Genomic DNA, 20,684 nt, shown 5'->3' with positions numbered 1-20,684 from the left:
TTTAACGTGCGCCACATTTCATTAACAGTCTAATGAAATTCAGCTGGGCAGGGGAAAACCTGCGCAGACTTGCGGGTCCTGTGCGTCCCAAAGGAGGACACAACGCCCGGAGGACAGGGCTCATCCTCTAAATGCAAGGTTTCCTTAACAGAAACAATTAACTCATCCATGGTCGCCCGTTCTTCAGGTGACCCTGGGGAGGAGGTATCAACCCCCTCCATTTCAGCCTCCCCCTCGGACCCCGGGGGGTCCAGGGATGAGCGGGACCCTGAAAAGGCCACGGTCACAGCAGCAGCCATATCCCCATCTGAATCAGAAGAGAGAGACAAATCTGGGCCTCTTTTTTGCAGCACGTTCAGACATCAGCATTTCCATATTAGACACCAAAGTCGCCACTACAGCAGCTAAATCGGGTCACAGCGGGGCCACAGGAGAACTGGGGACCCCTACTAAAGCTGGGGGGAACTTGCTTTCCTGAGAATCCATTGCTCAAAGTTCACAGAAAAAAAACAGTGCAATAAATGTGTACTGCCCCTTTTAAATCGCTGCGGAATGCGCAGCCCACCGCTACAGCTACAGTGACAAAGACCCCAAAAGGAGAGAGAAAACTGAGCTAGAAGCGAGGAATATTGAGAGCGATAACCTGCAGAGCCCGCAGAGTGATGCCACCGATGTCCTGCTGCATATGGAAAGGAAGTGCTGCTGAAGTAGGCTGAACTTAAAGATTTTTAGTCTTAGGGAAAATGGCTGCCCAATAGGATTGCATTGGAGGCTTCAAGAAAATGGGCGCCGAACATGCGGTCGGACCGATCGTTCTACACCCACCAAAATGGCGGCGGATGGCGCCAAAACAGCATGCAGTATCGCCCACAGAGAGGCTGACCATGCCTGCCCAAATCAAAGATGGCGGACCGTGCAAGTTCACTCTGCTGCGGTCGCCACACAAAGTTTGCACCCCCAACAATGCACCGAAGTGACACAGGGAAGGTGACCCCCACACATACAGAAAACTGCACAAGCGATCCCCGCAGGGACCGCATCAGGGAGTCACACAGGACAGACATGGGGGACACACAGCAACACAGACTGCCACCCCAGACAGAGGCCCCACACAGAAGTACTTACCTGTACCAGATGGCGTGGGAAGCCTCTATGCACGGAAAACCGCTGTCCTCACCTGACAGGGAGTGCCGTGAGCCAGGGACATGACACTGCAGCACCGCAGATTTGTCCTGTGAGGTAGCCACCTCACGGCTGCATCCCTGCAGCAAACAGGGATGGGTCGTTCGTAATGCCAGGGCGAGCCATAACTGAACGCTCGATGGTGGGCTGGGGGTCCATCTGACCCTTTTGCTCTGGAGAACCAGGGCGGTCAGTCCGAATCCCAGCACCGCATGATCCATCTTCATCCGAAGAGAAGACTAACACTAGAAGCTGACAAAATAAACAGCTAGTAAAGTAAGAGAAAAAAACTGACATTTTCAAAGAAAATCAAATAAAAGATTAGGAAGGCTGAGACTGAAGCCCCAGCACAAGGTAAGCCTGACTACTCCTGACGCTAGGCAGATTAAAACTGAGTTGGGAGTGGTGATGCAGGGGGGGTATTGACCAGATGGGACAGCCCCCATGGGTGTGTATATGCTAATGCCTTTTGTCTTTTGACTAAGTCTATATGCCTAGCTACTCCTGCGGATGGGAAGTCAATACCCAACAGTGATGACTTAGAGGTGGCGGCGACTGTCGGAGGACGTAAGAGAAAGTTTGATTTTGGTTTCATCTGACCAGAGCACCTTCTTCCACATGTTTGGTGTGTCTCCCAGGTGGCTTGTGGCAAACTTTAAACGACACTTTTTATGGATATCTTTAAGAAATGGCTTTCTTCTTGCCACTCTTCCATAAAAGCCAGATTTGTACAGTATACGACTGATTGTTGTCCTATGGACAGAGTCTCCCACCTCAGCTGTAGATCTTTGCAGTTCATCCAGAGTGATCATGGGCCTCTTGGCTGCATCTCTGATCAGTCTTCTCCTTGTATGAGCTGAAAGTTTAGAGGGACGGCCAGGTCTTCGTAGATTTGCAGTGGTCTGATACTCCTTCCATTTCAATATTGTCGCTTGCACAGTGCTCCTTGGAATGTTTAAAGCTTGGGAAATCTTTTTGTATCCAAATCAGGCTTTAAACTTCTCCACAACAGTATCTCGGACCTGCCTGGTGTGTTCCTTGTTCTTCATGATGCTCTCTGCGCTTTAAACGGACCTCTGAGACTATCACAGTGCAGGTGCATTTATACGGAGACTTGATTACACACAGGTGGATTCTATTTATCATCATTAGTCATTTAGGTCAACATTGGATCATTCAGAGATCCTCACTGAACTTCTGGAGAGAGTTTGCTGCACTGAAAGTAAAGGGGCTGAATAATTTTGCACGCCCAATTTTTCAGTTTTTTATTTGTTAAAGTTTGAAATATCCAATAAATTTCGTTCCACTTCATGATTGTGTCCCACTTGTTGTTGATTCTTCACAAAAAATTACAGTTTTATATCTTTATGTTTGAAGCCTGAAATGTGGCAAAAGGTCGAAAAGTTCAAGGGGGCCAAATACTTTCGCAAGGCACTGTATATAGCAGTATAACAGATCTATGTGCATCCATCAATACATATATATGTGATCATTATTTATCTCTGTACAAAAATACCTTCATCTCGTCACATGCACATATTTTAGTATACAACTATTTTTTCCATTTTAAATCCTAACTAACTACATTCTTAACACAACCCCCCCCCCCAAGAAGAAAAAAAACGAGGAAAAAAAAACAAAAAAACACCACCTCTGCCAAGATCGGTATATACTCGAGATCAATATAGTTTTCTCCTAACACATTACATTGGTCTACCTTTTAGGGTCTCTGAAAGTCAACAGTTTTCTAAACTTAAGGAGGCGTGCCTCCAAAAATTCTAATGGCGGCCAGCTGTGCTGGGGCCAACCCCCGGAACAGCTAGCCATTGTTCCCAAATACGATCAAATTTTCTAGAACTGCCTCTATGTTTGTATGTGAGATATTCACGAAGTAGTGTTGTATTCACCTTCTCAACCCACTCGGAATGACTGGGAGGAGAAGGAGAATGCCACTTTCTCGCAACAAGCTTTCTGGCTAAAAAGAAAGCACTCCAAGAACTGGCGTCTATATATATATATATATATATATATATATATATATATATATATATATATATATATATATATATAAGTAAGGTAAGTTTGGGGCATTTCCATAACATATGAATAAATGTACCATTATGAATCTTACAGAGGGCATAACGGAGAATCCCTCCTTTGCCATTTATATAAACGAGTAGGGGTGTGGTATGTACGATGCACAATAAATAGCTGTGTAAGCTTCTGTGTGGATGAGAGGGAGACCTTAGTCACATTTTCCAAAATATTGGACCATTCCTCATTAGACATGGGACCAATATCTTCCTCCCATCCCTTGCTACATGTTAAAGACATCACATTGGATACTTGATTCAAAAAGAAGCTATATAAAAATGAGATAGTACATTTTTTAATATACTTTCCCAGAAGCCTATACAGTATCACCGGATTAGACAGACTCCAGAGAGAAACCTTTGCCTGTGCAGATATGGCGTGTCTTAACTGTAAATATTGGAAAAACATTTGGAAGTCCAAACTCCATTCTAAGTGATTGAAAATCCTTCAATGTTGTACCCTCATATAATTGTGGGATGTATCGCAATCTGTATTCAGACAACGTAGAAAAACCCTTTCAATTTAAATAATTCAACAAAGTTATAATTATGGAAAAGCCGATAATATCTCGTATATCCCTCATATTTGAAGTGTTGCTTTGTTTTGATCCACAATTTATTTAGCAGGAGCAATGTAGGACACGCTGTCATTTCCCCATTTCTCCTGCCTCCAGGCACTCCACTACATCTTTATTAGACAAAATAGAGGATATAATCTCCCTATTTGGCTCCCGGCACTCTACATTTCCCCAACCTGCTAAATGCATCAAAAAATCATTCCTGTTTGTCCTCAACATTAAATGCGTTGACAGATAGTAAAACACAGATGCATAAAAAAATATACAAAAATACCTGAAAGTTTTTAGATGTTTTGAATTCACAATATCTGGTATCTCTGAAAGAAAAATAAATAAATTAATACAAAAATCTTCTTAGATGACAGTCACAATGACAAAATATGTATTAACTTAGGTTCTAAGTTAATATCAGGCAAAAAAAAAAAAGACTATACACTTAAATGTATTCATACCTCAAAAATTCAACCAGAATAAAGGTTTATGACTCAACCATGGTTTTTCAACCAAGGAAAAGTCCTTAGAGGTTCTGCCATGCCTATTCAAAAGTTTAATATATATATATATATATATATATATATATATATATATATATATATATATATATATATATAAAATATATTTTTTAATATATATATATTATTATATATATTTTTTTATTTTTGCACATAATTTTTTGGCCATAAAATTATTTCAAACTCCCAGAACATTATACCTATATTTTCTGAACGCAGAGGTCAAACATAGTAGTGGAAAATGTTTCCAAAACTTTTGATATCTGCACAACAATTTATCAAATGCAAATTTTCAAAAAAAAATAATGAAATTATTTTTAGTGCACACGGACACAATACTCAATTTTTTTTGTTAAAATAAGAAATATGAGTCCGTGCGAGGCATGGAAAATTACATGTATGGGAACCAGAGTCAACATACCACCTGTGCATATGCAGAAGTGAGCCGTACCGCACTTTGCCTGTTACACACGTCACTGCTCATTTAGCACCCCAAGGGGAAACACACAGTATGCTACTGCCCTGAACACTCAAAGCCTCCACAAGGCTAGGGAACACTGCAATGGTAACTGTCACAACTCCACATTAAACTCACCAGTCCAGCTGCAAAGCTATTTCAGGCCTAAAACTTCATCATTATAGTGGGTGTGCCTTGCAGGGTCTTTAGGGAGTTGACTCACCTAAAGGGGTATCACCACACTGGAGCTGTAGGGCACCAGGTACCCTGACAATGAGATCAATGAGTAGCAGTGCACTGGAGGTCCCTATCCACACGATATGGCGCCGAATGGCACACATTACAGGCCATCCCAGCTTTTGTGATAGAGATAGAGCCTGTCTTTGCCTTGTTAGGAGTGTAAAGATTGAGCCCAAAGAAGTAGGAACAAAGTCCCAAAAAAAAAAAGATCTTCAAAGAGACTCAGGAAAGCATCCATCACTTTCAGCCAATGATGTCCTTGATGTAGGATTAAACAAAAAACGACTTGAAAATTGACCCTCCCTATATGTGTTATATACTGTATATTGTATCAAAATTGCTCCACATCCAATTACCATTTTTTTCAAATTACAAAATGTGGATACTCCCTGTTTCAGGGTCCAAAGTGTTAGATAGGAGGTCCCAGATACTGATACTGTGCTTCCATTTGCAAGCACAAAATAGGTATAACAAATACTGCCCGTCACCAAGGACATACATTCTAGTCCCAATCTTAGTAGGTCACAGCTTAACCCCTTCTATTGGGAGAATGGTTGTTGGTTCTCAACCCTAAGAGCAATGCCCTCACACTTACATTGGGGACCCCAAAGGACCCGTGGCTGAAAATAGAAATAAAAGCGGATATCATGCGACTGGGAAGTATCTTTGCGACTGGTGAGTATCTTTGCGACTGGTGAGTATCTTGCGACTGGTGAGTATCTTGCGACTGGTGAGTATCTGGCGATTGGGGAGTATCTTGCAACTGGTGAGTATCTTGCAACTGGTGAGTATCTGGCGACTGGTGAGTATCTGGCGACTGGTGAGTATCTGGCGACTGGTGAGTATCTGGCGACTGGTGAGTATCTGGCGACTGGTGAGTATCTGGCGACTGGTGAGTATCTGGCGACTGGTGAGTATCTGGCGACTGGTGAGTATCTGGCGACTGGTGAGTATCTGGCGACTGGAGAGATTCTTGCGACTGGAGAGATTCTTGCGACTGGTGAGATTCTTGCGACTGGTGAGATTCTTTGCGACTGGTAAGTATTTTTGCAACTGGTGAGTATCTGGCGACTGGTGTGTATCTTGCGACTGGTGTGTATCTTGCGACTGGTGTGTATCTTGCGACTGGTGTGTATCTTGCGACTGGTGTGTATCTTGCGACTGGTGTGTATCTTGCGACTGGTGAGCATCTTGCGACTGGTGAGTATCTTGCGACTGGTGTGTATCTTGCGACTGGTGAGTATCTTTGCGTCTGTTGCTATCTTTGCGACTGGTAAGTATCTTAGCGACTGGTTAGTATATTAGCGACTGGTGAGTACCCCAGGTTTAGTACCAGGGGAGATAGAGGTAGTGTAGGTAAGGAAGAGCAGGTCGTTAACATTATCCCCATAGAGTAGTGGGTAATAATGTCCGACAGGATTGGGGATGCCACTCAGTGCACTTCTTGCGCCATGTATGAGTTTCTTGATGAACCAATCGAGGACGAATGCTGCTGTGCAAGATGTGAGCAACTTGTTGCTCTGGAAGCCCACATCGTGGATCTAGAGAACACAGTGGCAAGACTGCGTCGCATCTACAACCTGGAAAGGAGCTTGGACATTACCCATCAGGCGCTGGCAGGGGCCAGCATAGAGGAGGGAGGAATTGAGGAGACGCACGCAGCAGAGGCACGCAGCTGGGTGACTGTTAGGAATGTTAGTGGGAGGAGTGTCAGGGAGGCCTGAGTTGGTACACCCTAACATATTTGCCGAGTTGCAGGTTGAGGGGGATATCAACTCAGGGGTGGCAGTGCTGGAGCATGCACCCTCCCCCAGCTGCCAGGGGAGGGACGGCTCCAGGAAGAAGGGGGGCCATAACTCAGGAAAGGTTAGAAAGGTTGTGGTAGTTGGGGACTCAATTCTCAAGAGGACAGAGAGGGCAATCTGTAAAAAAGATCTCGTTAACCGAACAGTTTGTTGTTTACCGGGCGCCCGCGTTCGGCATATCGCAGATCTGGCAGACAGATTGTTGTGCGGGGCTGGGGATGACCCAGCGGTCATGGTGCATGTGGGCACTAATGACAAAGTTAAAGATAGGTGGAGGATCCTTAAGAACGATTTCAGGGACTTAGGTAATAGATTGAGGAAAAGGACCTCCAAGGTTGTTTTCTCTGAAATACTGCCTGTACCTCGAGCCACACAGGAGAGGCAGAAGGAGATTAGGGAACTTAACAAGTGGCTGAGGAATTGGTGTAGGAAGGAGGGGTTTGGGTTCCTGGAGAACTGGGCCGACTTCTCAGTCGGCTACCGGCTCTTTAGTAAGGATGGGCTGCACCCTAATGGGGGCGGTACAGCTCTTTTGGGGAGAAAGATGGCCACCAAGTTAGAGGAGCTTTTAAACTAGGAGACGGGGGGGAGGGCTCAGAAGTAGAGTCAGTTAGGAGGGAACAAAGGACTGAAGACAGTTGTAGGGTCAGCAGCGATAGTAGGTCCACAGCGTCAATCGGTAGGTCTGTGCGGGAGAACCGCAGACCAAACAGGAATAAACATAACCACCAATCACGTTTAACTTCCGTAAAACTAAGAGGAGTATATGCTAATGCCAGGAGCCTAGCTAATAAAATGGATGAGTTGGAAATGTTAGTACACGAAGATGACATAGACCTTGTGGGAATAACGGAGACTTGGTTCGACCCCTCACATGACTGGCTGGCAAATATCCAAGGGTATTCAGTGTACCGGAAGGACAGGGTAGGAAAAAGAGTGGGAGGAGTATGTCTCTACTTCAAGAATAATGTAAAGGTGATTGAGAGGAGTGACATTACGGAAGGGATGAGTATGGAGTTAGAATCCGTATGGGTAGAACTCCATAGGGAAGGAGAAAAGGGAAAAGTAATTGTGGGGGTTTGCTATAGGCCACCTAAACAAGGGGAGGAGGTAGAGCAGGAATCTTTAGCACTTTTGGGTAAAGTGGCAAAGCTAGGATCAGTCATCATATTGGGGGACTTCAATTATCCCGACATTGAGTGGGGAGAGGGGACTACACACTCACATAAGGGCCGTCTATTCACGGAAACCTTACAGGATAATTACATGTCACAGTTGGTGGATTCTCCTACTAGAAAAAACGCAATCCTGGATCTATAGATCACTAATGACCCAGACCTAATCTCAGAGGTAAGTGTCCAGGACAACCTGGGCTCTAGCGATCACAGGATGATCACATTTAGCGTAAATAACAATATAGCAAGGCAAGTGGGGAACATAAGAACCCTTAACTTCAGAAGGGCAGACTTTCCAAAATTGTACTCATTGATGGAAAGGGTAAACTGGGATCGAACCCTGGGATCCCTGACCACAGAGGAAAAATGGGAATGCTTTAGGAACATATTAAGCAAAGGCATCTTGCAGTGCATTCCTATGGGAAATAAATTTAGAAGGGACAAAGCCAAACCTGGCTGGCTAAACCGGAGCGTTAAAAAAATTATTAGGGGAAAAAAATTGGCCTTCAGGAAATATAAATCAGAGGGCACAGTATTGGCTTTCGACCAATACAAGGAGGCAAATAGGAAGTGTAAACACGAAATCAAGATGGCTAAAATAGACTTTGAGAGACAAATAGCGGAGGATAGTAAAAAAAACCCAAAGAAATTCTTTAAGTATATCGACAGCAAAAAAAACTAGGGCAGAGCATATTGCACACATAATTAACGATGATGGGAGGATGGTTACAGAGGACACTGAAAAAGCAACCGTGCTGAATGCTTTTTTCTCGTCAGTCTTTACACAGGAAACGGAGGGGTACACTTGACCATGACTGTATGGTTAGTAGTAATACACAGGACTTGCCACTATGGCTAACAGAGGGTGAAATCAGGGAAAGGCTGGATAAACTTAGCACAAAAAAAACACCAGGCCCGGATGGCATACACCCGAGAGTACTCAAGGAACTCAGTAAGGTTATATCCAGACCACTGTTCCTGATCTTTGCGGACAGTATTAGGACAGGAGATGTACCAGGGGAGTGGAGGAAAGCAAACGTGATTCCGATATTCAAAAAGGGTCAGAGGCATATACCGGGAAATTATAGGCCTGTCAGTCTGACATCAGTAGTATGTAAACTTCTGGAGGGGATGATAAGGGACTATATCGTAGAGTTTGCTAAGGACAACAGCATCATCAGTAGTAACCAGCACGGGTTTACAAATGGGCGTTCTTGTCAAACCAATTTCTTAACATTCTACGAGGAGGTGAGCTGTGAGCTAGATAGGGGCAGACCAGTGGATGTGGTGTACCTAGATTTTGCTAAGGCGTTTGATACAGTCCCCCATAAGCGCTTAATTTATAAAATAAGGTCTGCAGGTATCGACAGCAGGGTTTGCTCTTGGATACGGAACTGGCTAAAAGGGCGTGTCCAAAGGGTGGTAATAAACAGCGCATACTCAGACTGGTCTGAGGTGGTAAGCGGGGTCCCCCAAGGCTCAGTCCTAGGACCAACCTTGTTCAATTTATTCATAAACAGCATTGAGGACGGGATCAGTAGTTCAATATCAGTTTTTGCAGATGACACAAAATTAGGCAGGGCAATAACAGCACAGCATGAAGCAGATATCCTACAGAATGACCTGGACAAAAATAACGGAATGGGCAACGACATGGCAAATGAGGTTTAACATGGAGAAATGTAAGGTTTTGCACTTGGGGACTAGAAACATAAAAGCACAATACACGTTAGGAGGGGAACCCTTGGGAGAATCAAAAATGGAGAAGGATCTGGGAGTCTTGGTTGATGATAGACTAGGCAACAGCATGCAATGTCAAGCGGCAGCTGTCAAGGCTAGCAGAATATTAGCATGCATAAAGAAAGGGATGTATTCCAGAGATAAGACTATAAGCCTTCCACTTTATAAAACTCTGGTCCGACCTCATCTGGAGTATTCTGTCCAGTTCTGGTCACCAGTCCTCAGAAGGGATGTGTTGGAGCTGGAGAGGGTCCAGAGAAGGGCAACTAAACTAATTAGGGGATTGGAGGACCTTGGTTATGAGGAGCGTCTGCAATCGCTTGATTTATTCTCCCTGGAGAAGAGACGCCTGAGGGAGGACATGATAGCAATTTTAAATGATCTCAATGGGGATCTAGGCTTAGAAAAAAAGCTGTTCAGTTGAAGGGATTGCATGAGGACTTGGGGGCATACAATGCGATTAGAGGAGAAGCGTTTTAACCTCAGGCAACGTGGGGGGTTCTTTACTGTTAGGGCTACAAGATTGTGGAATTCTCTACCACAAGAGGTGGTTTCTGCAGGTAGTATGCTGGCTTTCAAAAGACTACTAGACGTACATCTCAAGGATCAGAACATTCAGGGGTATGCGAGATGATTACAGCCACACACACCTACACAGGTTGAACTGGATGGACTATTGTCTTTATTCAACCTCACCTACTATGTAACTATGTAACTATCATGTGAATCTCTATTATAAACTTATTAATCACAGTGTTTATGCATAACATGTCATTTAAATCTTACACATTGAGACCCCATTTCCTTGGTACTACACGGTACTATAAACCGTACACTGAAAAAAATGGATTTTTGTAAGAACTTACCATAAAATCCTTTTTTCTTGAGTCCATTGACAGACGCAGCTCTCATACTTCTCAGACCATTGGGTTATGCTGCCCCCTGCAGGAGTAGTACTAGGCAGGAAAAAAAAAACAATTCACCATGCACATGGGGCTGTCCCTATAGGCATAACCCCACACACCCTGCTCCAGCAAAACAGTTACGTTGCAAGCAGTGAAAGAAGACACAAAACCATCCCCATATCAGAAGGGCGGGTGCTGCGTCTGTCAATGGACTCAAGAGAAAAATAAACAAAAATTCAGTTTTCTCTATCGTCCATTGACAGACGCAGCTCTCATACATCTTAGACCATTGGGACATCCCAAAGCAGTGTAGGCATGAGGGGTGGGAAGAATGCAACAAAAAAAAAACAGGCAACGTTTGTACAAAGGCTAAACGTAACCAACTGGGTAACAAAGCTCAACCGGGAACAAGAGGAGATTACCCATAGAAAGCAAATATAAACCCATGAAAGAGAAAAACAAGTCTCTTTAAACAGCAGCCCACAAAACCTTGCAGCCAAAAGCTGCATCCGAAGATGGCAACAAATCTACCTTGTAGAATTTTGTAAAAGTATGCACGGACGAACAAGTCGCCGCCTTACACACATGACTAACATAGGCATGATGATGAAAAGCCCAAGAGGCACTCAGCGCTCTGGTAGAATGCATTGTCACAGGGAAAGGAGGAACCTGACCCTTCAATGAATAAGCCTATACAACCGTCTGCCCAATCCATCTGGATATAGTCGCAGCAGACACAGCCAAAAACTGAGATCCCTTAGTAAGGACAAAAAAAAAAAAAAAAAGAGCCTGATTTCTTAAAGGACTCCGTGGCTGACCGAAAAACCCTCATCCCCGAAAAACATCCAGAGAGTGCAAGGCAATTTCCTCGGGATGCTTAGGTTTAGGACAGAGTGAAGGCAAAACAATGTCTTCATATAAATGGAAATCAGACACCACCTTAGGGGAAAAAAAAAGACAGATTAGGTCAGAGAACCCTTTGTCTCTGTGAAAGATCAATTAAGGCGAACAACAGGAAAGAGCCGCCAACTCAGACACTCTGCGGGCAGAAGAGCCACCAAAAAGGCAACCGTCTGAGATAACAAAGGCAGAGATATTTCCCTAATATTCTCAAAAGGAGGCTTTTGAATAAGAGACAAAACCAAAGTCAAATCCCAGTGAGGCAAGGGGGATCTTCTGGGAGTAGCCATATGACGCACCCCTTGAACAAAGGTGCGAATTAAGCTATTAGCAGCCAACAGGCGTTGAAAGTATATCACCAAGGCCAACACTTGGCCCTTGATCATGCCCAAGGCCAACTGTTGCTCAATTCCTTTCTGCAAGAAAGCCAAGACCCTAGCCACCTAAAAAGGCGAGGGTGAAATTTTTGCAATTCACACAATGAAGTATACATCTTCAACAGCTACGCCATTAAAGCCAGTGACCATAAAGCAGGATGGAAGATCGGCCCCTGAGACAGCAGGTCCTCCCTCAGAGGCAACTGCTAGGGAAGCTCGACGACATGGTCTGCGTACCAAGACCAACGAGGCCAGTCTGGAGCCACCAGAATCACCGAATCATTTTCCACCGCAATCCTGCGGAGAAACCTCAACAGCAGCTGAATCGGAGGAAAGGCGTAAATCAGCCGACACTGGCTACAAGGAGCTACCAATGCGTCTATGGCGTCAGCCAGAGGATCTCGAGCTCTGGCCAGTAAACTGTGCACCTTTTTGTTTAGCCGAGACGCAAACAGGTTGACCTCCAGGATCCCCCAATGGACACAGGAGACAAAATACCTCCAGACAAAGGGACCTCCTGGGCTGCCCGGGCACTCTTTGTGCCCTCTTGATGGTTGATGTAGGCCACAGCCGTGGCATTGTCCGACTGGATCCGAAACGGGAGACTGCGCAGCCGATCTGTCCAATAGATCAGACAAAGCTTGATTGCTCTGAGTTCCAGAACACTGATCGTAAAGACTCCTCTGTCGACCAGACTCCCTGGGCACAGAGGTTGTCCCACACTCCGCCCCAGCTCAACAGGCTGGCATCCGTGGTGACCACTGTCCACAGAGACGGTAGAAAGGATTTGCCCTGACTCAGGGCAGGAGACTGAAGCCACCAATAGAGCGTAGACCTCGGTAGTCGGCTCAAACTTATTCTGTCTAAGGACTGTGGATCCTTGTTCCACTTGACAAGGATCTTGTTATGCGGAGGCCTGGGATGAAACTGAGCGAATCCTCGAAGGTCGACACCATCAGACCCAGGGCTCTCATGCATGTCCGTAGAGAAGAGAGATCGCTTTCCAGCAGCAACCGGATCTCTCCCTGCAACTTCTGAAGTTTGTCCCCGGGAAGAAAGACCCTCGTCATGGAGGAGTCCAGAGCTAGTCCCAGGTAATCCAGTCGCACCAATGGGGTTAAGTGCATATTTTTTGAAGTTGATGGTCCACCCGAACTCTTGAAGGGTCTGAATCGTGATTGACAGATCGCCCAACAAAGCCGGGTGAGAGTTTGCTCTCAACCGGAGTTTGTCCAGATATCCTAGGATTGCAATCCCTCTTTTGCGCAGCAATGCCAACACCCGGGCAAAAACCTTGGTGAAGACTCTGGGGGCGAAGGCGAGAGCAATGGTAACGCCACAAGTTGAAAGTGCTCCTTCGTCACCGCAAAACAGAGATACCGCAGGTGTCCCCCGTATATAGGGATGTGCAGATAAGCATCTTAGATGTCGATGGAGGCTAAAAAATCCCCCCTAAATCTATAGATGCTACTACCAACCGAATTGGTACCACCTGAAACTTCAGCACCCGCACAAAGCGTTTCAGAGACTTGAGGTCCAAAATTGGATGCACCTTGCCCTCTTTCCTTGACCCCGTGAACAGGTTTGAATAGAAAAAATCTCGAAATCGTTCCTGCGGAGGAACAGACACAATCGCGCAAGGAGGTCCTGCACTGCCTCCCTGAGATCCTTCAAACAATCTGGAGACAGACGAGGATTTGAGGGAAAGAATCTGTCTGCTGACTGAAACCGAAATTCAATCTTGTACCCTGAACAAATCGGTTTGTGAACCCATTTGTCCTGGATCAAGGACATCCAGGGTTCCTGAATAAAACGCAGACATTCCCAGACACCTGAAAATGGGTGAGGGTGCCCCTTCATGTAGAAAAGGATTTGTCCGCTAAAACAGACTGACTGGTCTTGGGCTTACCTGACCAAGCCTTTTTGCTCCCTCCAGAGGCCCTGAACGGTTAACCTTTCTCTTGTGCCCCTGAGGCACTAAAAAAACACCTATGAGCCATAAAAAAGGGCCCCCACCTACCACGGAGCGCCTTACCTTTGGAGGATTGGGAAGATGAGTACTCTTACTCCCTGATAAGCCTTTTATCAACTCATCCAAGGAGTCTCCAAACAATCGCTCACCCAGAAAGGGGAGATATTTAAGGCCTTCTTAGAAGCCTGGTTAGCCGACCAGCTCTTAAACCAAACCATGTGGCATATTGCAATCCCTACCGCTGACTCTCTGGCAACCAGAGGGGCCGCATCCCAAGGACTCATCACACAGAAACACCAGGTCCTGGGCCATCTGGTCCGTGAGTTTTATCAAGGTCAGGGGAACTCTTATCAGTGTTCAAGTTACCCCTAGGCACTTTAACCCATTCCGTTACCGTCTGTGAAACCTGAACGGACCCAAAGATCGGTTTTAGTATCGAACCAACCAAATCATGGAGGTGGCGGGAAAGGGGTTCCACCCGTCTGTCCAACGGGTCCTTGAAGGCCGGGGAATCTTCCATGGGTACCACAGTAGACTTGATAAACCTGAAAACAAACAGGGTGGCCCACCCTAGGTAGCACCGTCCAGCGGTTCGAGACTGAGTCTGCAAAGGGATAACAGCGTTTAAAATGCTTTTTCACCACCAGCACATGCTTAATGCGCTGCCATTGTTCATTCACAATATCGTGAAAGTCCTCGGGACAAGAAAACACTTGACCCGATTTCTGGGTGTTTGCAGGAACCAAAAAAAAAAAAACATCTGCGTTCCTGACTTTGTGGGCTCATCAGTCAATTGCAAAGTTTCCCTCACTGAACAAAGCAGTGCTTCCACCATAACGCGATCCCGCGCTGCGGCTGAGGACAGGTCCTCTTTGCCTGCAAGGACAGGGATCCCTCAGGGAGGGGGGTTGTCCGTGGCGACCATATCAGTCTCTGAGTCAGAAGACAGAGAAGGCAGCGGCCATTTGTGGCTAGCAACTCGTTTCATGACAAGATCATCTTTGATGCCAGACTTTCCAATGCTGCGGGCCCGACGTACCAGCAGTCGCACTGAGGGGGTTTGATGGAGAATTTACTGCCTGGGCCTCCATTTTGCAATGTTACAAAAAAACATGCACTGGCCCTTAAAATTCGCGATCGCGGTCCGCACCACCTGATCGCGCTGTACTCTGAGTTACCCATTAAACAGTGGCAGGTAGCAGAGAGCGCAGGGAATGCCCAGAAACGACCCCCAATACTGTACCACCTCAGAGAGGAACCAGCAACGTCTGCAGCATGGAGAACTGAGCACAGGAAGCGAGGTCACAGGAAGTGGCGTCAATCCACAGGGCCGAACTGCCTGTGTAGCTCCAGGCTACAACAAAATGGCGCCAATACAACTGTATAGGAAGCCCAAAGAAAATGGCCACATCACCCCACACAAAGGGATCCAATGTCCACACCTAAGATGTCGGCCGAACGCTGCCATGCGGTCAGCACCCAGACACAAGGCCACACCAGGGAACTACCTAAAACAAAAACCCCACAGGATAAAAGGTACCTCTGTATAATCACCCCCTCCCCCCCCCCGGGCGCCGAGTTTAGGGCCCCCATGCGGGAGCAAGGAGGGCAGGGCCGGAATCCTGATCAGACAGGGGGATCTTTTAGGAAAATGGGGTCCTATTATCCCCAGGAGTGGGCCCACATCCCCCCCAGAGGCCACAAGGGACATGGGGGGCTCAGTTTACTTACTATACAAATAGAAAATGATATTCAGTGCACAATCTAAATCATAAATTCCTAAGATTCCTAAAATTTGCAGCTGAACAGTAAAAGGTCAAACATAAACCTCTAGTACAATGTCATAAAAATAAAGTGCAGCGCATAATGCAATAAATAACGTATAAAAAACATCCAAATTATAGGCCATAAATATGCACTAAATAGCTGGTTGAAGATGTGTAATATCATGAACAGTGGTCCATAACTGATGCAGTATATAACTGGTTAAAGGAGGGAAGGAAGCCTTGTGTGGAAAGAGATGAAAACAAACTGCATGCAGAGGAATCAGTCCATCCACCAAGGCAAACACTGCCTCTCACCTCAACAACTCGACCACTAGGGGTCACAAAGCATGTATAATCATCCAAGGACCGATCAAATCCCAGAGAGAGATCTCAGGCTTAACCTCCAACTGTCGGATAAGCATGTAATGAAGAAAAAGGATCTAGCACTCTCCGGTTGATAACACACAATGTATTATCATAAAAGTACATTTACTCACAAGAGAAGCACTGTCTCAGTGCAAAATGCAGGCAGAATGATACTAACTGATCAGCGTGGCAGCCGCGGGTGACGTTATAACTCCTCCCCCCGTATGCATTACGTCTGTAGGCGGGACTTCGTCAGCGGGGTACCATGGGCTGAGTGGGCTCCGCTCTGGACAGACCACCTCCCACCCTGAGTAGGGATGCTGCCAGCCGAGGAGTACGCTGCGACTCAGTGTGTTCCAGGTCGATGCGTGCCGGCGAGACATCCACTCGCAGGCTTGCCCCCCCATCCAAAAAGGGGCTCCGTCGTGGCGAGGCCTAGGGCGGGACTACTTAAGGGAGACCTTAAGGATCTAGATTATCCAGTGAGAAACCTCAGCCGGCATTGCTTGTAATTTACCAGGAGGATCCCCCCGAACACTAACTAGCAAAGTGAGTAAAAATAAATAAAACAAAATATTCTTAAAAGAATAAAAAAACTGAGACCGAAGTCCCAGCAGGAAACCTAGGCCCTACTCTTTCACTAGGCAAAAACAAACTGTTTTGCTGGAGCAGGGTGTGGGGGGTTACGCCTATAGGGACAGCTCCCCGTGGGTGTGATGAATTGTTTTTTTTTCTTGCCTAGTACTACTCCTGCAGGGGGCAGCATAACCCAATGGTCTAAGAAGTATGAGAGCTGCGTCTGTCAATGGACGATAGAGAAATACACCCTTTGTCTGGAATGCCTACTAAAAATAGCAGTGCAATTTCCAGCAGGGTGAATAGGCAATCATATGCCAAAAGCCACATAGCTGCATATCTGCAGTGTGAGATCTTGGGCTCTGCGGTCTTTAACTGCAGGTCTCAGAAGATTTTAAGATGTCACTACTGTGCTGCTCCTTGTTCTCCTTGCTGGAGGATCTGGCATAAGGAAGTAAAGCCCCACCACTATCAAGATGGCTGCCTCCACACAGAAACACAGTGAAAAAAGGAATGGCAAGTCAGTAATTGCCATCCAGAAAGTATTCACAGCGCTTCACTTTTTCCACATTTTGTTATGTAACAGCCTGACAATGTGAAAAAAGTTTGTTTGAAATCTTTGCAAATTAAAAAAAAAAAAAAAAATCACATGTGCATAAAAAAGTATTCCCAGCCTTTGCCATGATGGTCAAAATTGAGCTAAAGTTCATCCTGTTTCCACTGGTTATCCTTGGGATGTTTCTACAACTTGATTGGAGTCCACCTGTGGTAAATTCAGTTGACAGGACATGATTTGGAAAGGCACACACCTGTCTATATAAGGACCCACAGTTACCAGTGCATGTCAGAGCACAAACCAAGCCATGAAGACCAATAAATTGTCTGTAGACCTTACAGAGTGGATTGTATTGAGGCAGAGATCTGGGGAAGGATACAAAAACATTTCCACAACATTGACGGTCCCAAAGAGCACAGTGGCCTCCATCATCTGTAAATGGAAGAAATTTGTAACCACCAAGATTCTTCCTAGAGCGGGGCTGCTTGGCCAAACTGAGCAATCGGGGTAGAAGGGCCTTAGGGAGGGGACTAAGAACCCCATGGTCACTCTGACAGAGGTCCAGCATTTCTCTGTGGAGAGAGGAGAACCTTCCAGAAGAAAAACATCTCTGCAGCACTCCCATCAATTAGGTCCGTATGGTACAGTGGCAAGACGGAAGCCACTCCTTAGTAAAAGGCACATGACAGTCCACCTTGAGTTTGCCAAAAGGCATCTGAAGGACTCTCAGACCATGAGAAACATATTTCGCTGGTCTGATGAAACAAAGATTTAACTTGTTGACCTGAATGCCAAGTGTCATGTCTGGAACCAAGAACTGCTTATCACCTGGCCAATACCATCCCAACAGTGAAGCATGGAGGTGGTAGCAACATGCTGTGAGGATGTTTTTTAGCTGCAGGAACTGGAAGACTAGTCAGGATCAATGGAAAGATGAATACAGAAATGTACAGAAACATCCCTGATGAAAACCTGCTCCAGAGCGCTCTGGACCTCTGATTGGGGCGAAGTTCATCTTCCAACATGACAACAATCTTAAGGACACAGTCAAGATAACAGAGTGGCTACGGGACAACTTTGTGAATGTCTTTGAGTAGCCCAGCCAGAGCTCAGACTTGAACACGATTGAACATCTCTGGGGAGATCTGAAAATGGCTGTGCACCAATGCTCCCTATCCAACCTGATGGAGCTTGAGAGGCCCTGCAAAGAAGAATGGGAGAAACTGCCCAAAAATAGGTGTGCAAAACTTGTAGCATCATACTCAAAAAGACTTGAGGCTGTTTTGGTACCAAAGGTGCTTCAACAAAGTATTGAGCAAAGGCTGTGAATATCTATGTATGTGTTTTTTTTTTTATAAATTTGGAAAGCTTTCAAAACAAACGTATTTCACATTGTAATTATGGGGTATTATTTGTAGAATTTTGGAGAAAAATAATGAACTTAATTCATTTTAGAATAAGGCTATAACATAAGAAATGTGGAAAAAGTGAAGCGATGTGAATACTTTCCAGAAGCAATGTATGTGGGAGTTTGGGCCTAAAACAGGGCTGCAGTAGTGCCGTCATGGAAAAAAGGCTGGCAAGGTTAGAAGACAGCACCTTACATTGTACAGGGCTAGCCGTTTCCTAATTTTAGTTGATTACAGGTTTCCTTTAATATAAATATGTCAATTATTAATACTGGCTTTCAGTTAGTAGGCATTTGAAGCAAAAGCTATCTAATAAAGAATGTTAGGATAATACTAATTAAAGGAATTCAGAGTTTTACAAATCAAAACAAGCAGTGATCCCCTGAAGTGAGGTTTTGTAGCAGAAAGCTTACATTAACAACTCTCTTCTGGGTAATATTGGCTTTTGAGATGAAAACAGATGGATGACTGAATTAACAAGACTTCATGAAAGGTCAGGATAGGAAAACATACTTTGTGAGTCATTTTTTTTTTTTTAACTTTTCACACAAAGAATGTCATTCCATTAAAGGGAAAATAATTTACTGCAGCTATAAAAAGGATTATTATAGCACAAGTGTAGCAAAACATTTTATTTGTAATTTTGGGCATTAGTTTATTATTTTTGTAAGAAAAAACAAAAACAAAATGAGATTTATGACTTAGAGCCGGTTCACATAGGAGCGACCCGACTTCCCGGGGCGACCTGTGAAGTCGCGGTGCACAGCGCGCACCGCGACCTCGGAGCGGCATGCACAGACTTCATATCATTGAAGTCAATGCAGGTCGCCCCAAAGTAGTACAGGACCCTTTTTCTAAGTCGGAGCGACTTGTGTCGCTCCTATTAGAATGGGTCCTGTGCTAATCTATGGCAGCCGACCCACGGCGAGTGTGTGGCCAGTGTGAACCAGCTCTTACAGTAAAATCCATTTCTCTGATATTCATTGACAGACACAGCTCATGATCTCCATAACCATTGGGTTATACTGCCCCCTACATGAGTAGGACACTAGGCAGAAAAAGAGTCTGGCTACACCTATGGGCTGCCCCAGGGAGTATACTCCCTCCCCCTGCTATAGGTATTCAGTTTAGTTATAAGCAGTGTCGGAAGAATTACAACTCCACAGAGGGGTGGGTGCTGTGTCCGTCAATGAACATCAGAGAAATTAATTTTACATTAAGTCAAAAATCCCATTTTATCTTTGTTTATTGACGGACACAGCTCCTGATCTTAAGAACCATTGGAATGTCCCAAAGCAGTGTTAAACATAAGGGAAGGGAACAGCAAAAAAATTCCCAAGGCTAAACAGTAGCCAACCAGGCAAAAGGAGCTCAACCAAAACAACTGGAGCCCACCTGAAAAAAAAAAACAAAATAGACCCTGGAAGAGGATCAGGTCCTCTAAACAGCAGCCTGCAAAACTTTGCGGCCAAAAGAAGCATCCGCAGATGCCAACACATCCACTTTATAAAACTTTTTAAAAGTGTGCACCGACGACCAGGTGGCTGCCTTACAGACCTGCGTCACTGACGCCTGATTACGGAAGGTCCAGGAGGCACTAAGCACCCGAGTAGAGTGCGCCTTAAAGAAAGGAAGAACCTGACCTTTAAAGGAATAGGCCCGAATCACCATCCATCTGATCCATCTGGAAATGGTCGCATAGGAAGTGGACAACCCTTTCCAAGGTCCATCCGTGAGCACAAATAGCGAGTCTGGCTTCCTGAAAGACTCCGTAGCTGCCAGGAACACCCTAATTGCCCGGACCACATCCAAGGCACAAAGGCATGCAAGGCAATTTCCTTCGGATGTTTAGGCCTGGGATACAGGGAAGGCAACACAATGTCTTCATTCAAATGAAAACCAGAGACAACCTTTGGGAGGGACGACGGACAGGGGCAAACAACCACCTTATCTCTGTGACTCATCAGGTAAGGTAAACAACAGGATAACGCCGCCAGCTCAGACACCCTGCGGGCAGAAGTAATAACCACCAAATAAGCCATCTTCTGAGACAGTGTAAGCAAGGGAATCTCCCG

At 45.4% G+C, this 20,684-nt stretch overlaps 1 protein-coding gene across 1 annotated transcript in view; it reads right to left on the bottom strand.

The window, feature by feature from the left end:
- Positions 1–20,684, bottom strand: part of TMA16 (translation machinery associated 16 homolog) — a gene marked incomplete at its 5' end in the record, with an annotated part of 113,646 nt that overhangs the window by 9,673 nt on the left and 83,289 nt on the right. Inside the window, one exon of the mRNA XM_082249123.1 lies at positions 4,128–4,170. Within this exon, the coding sequence (XP_082105249.1) occupies positions 4,128–4,170 (43 nt within the window). The remainder of the gene's footprint in view (positions 1–4,127; positions 4,171–20,684) is intronic.

This window comes from Pelophylax lessonae (genome assembly GCF_965119305.1).
Source record: "Pelophylax lessonae genome assembly, chromosome: 1".
Lineage (NCBI taxonomy): Eukaryota > Metazoa > Chordata > Amphibia > Anura > Ranidae > Pelophylax > Pelophylax lessonae.
This window is presented reverse-complemented; position numbering and strand designations above follow the sequence as displayed.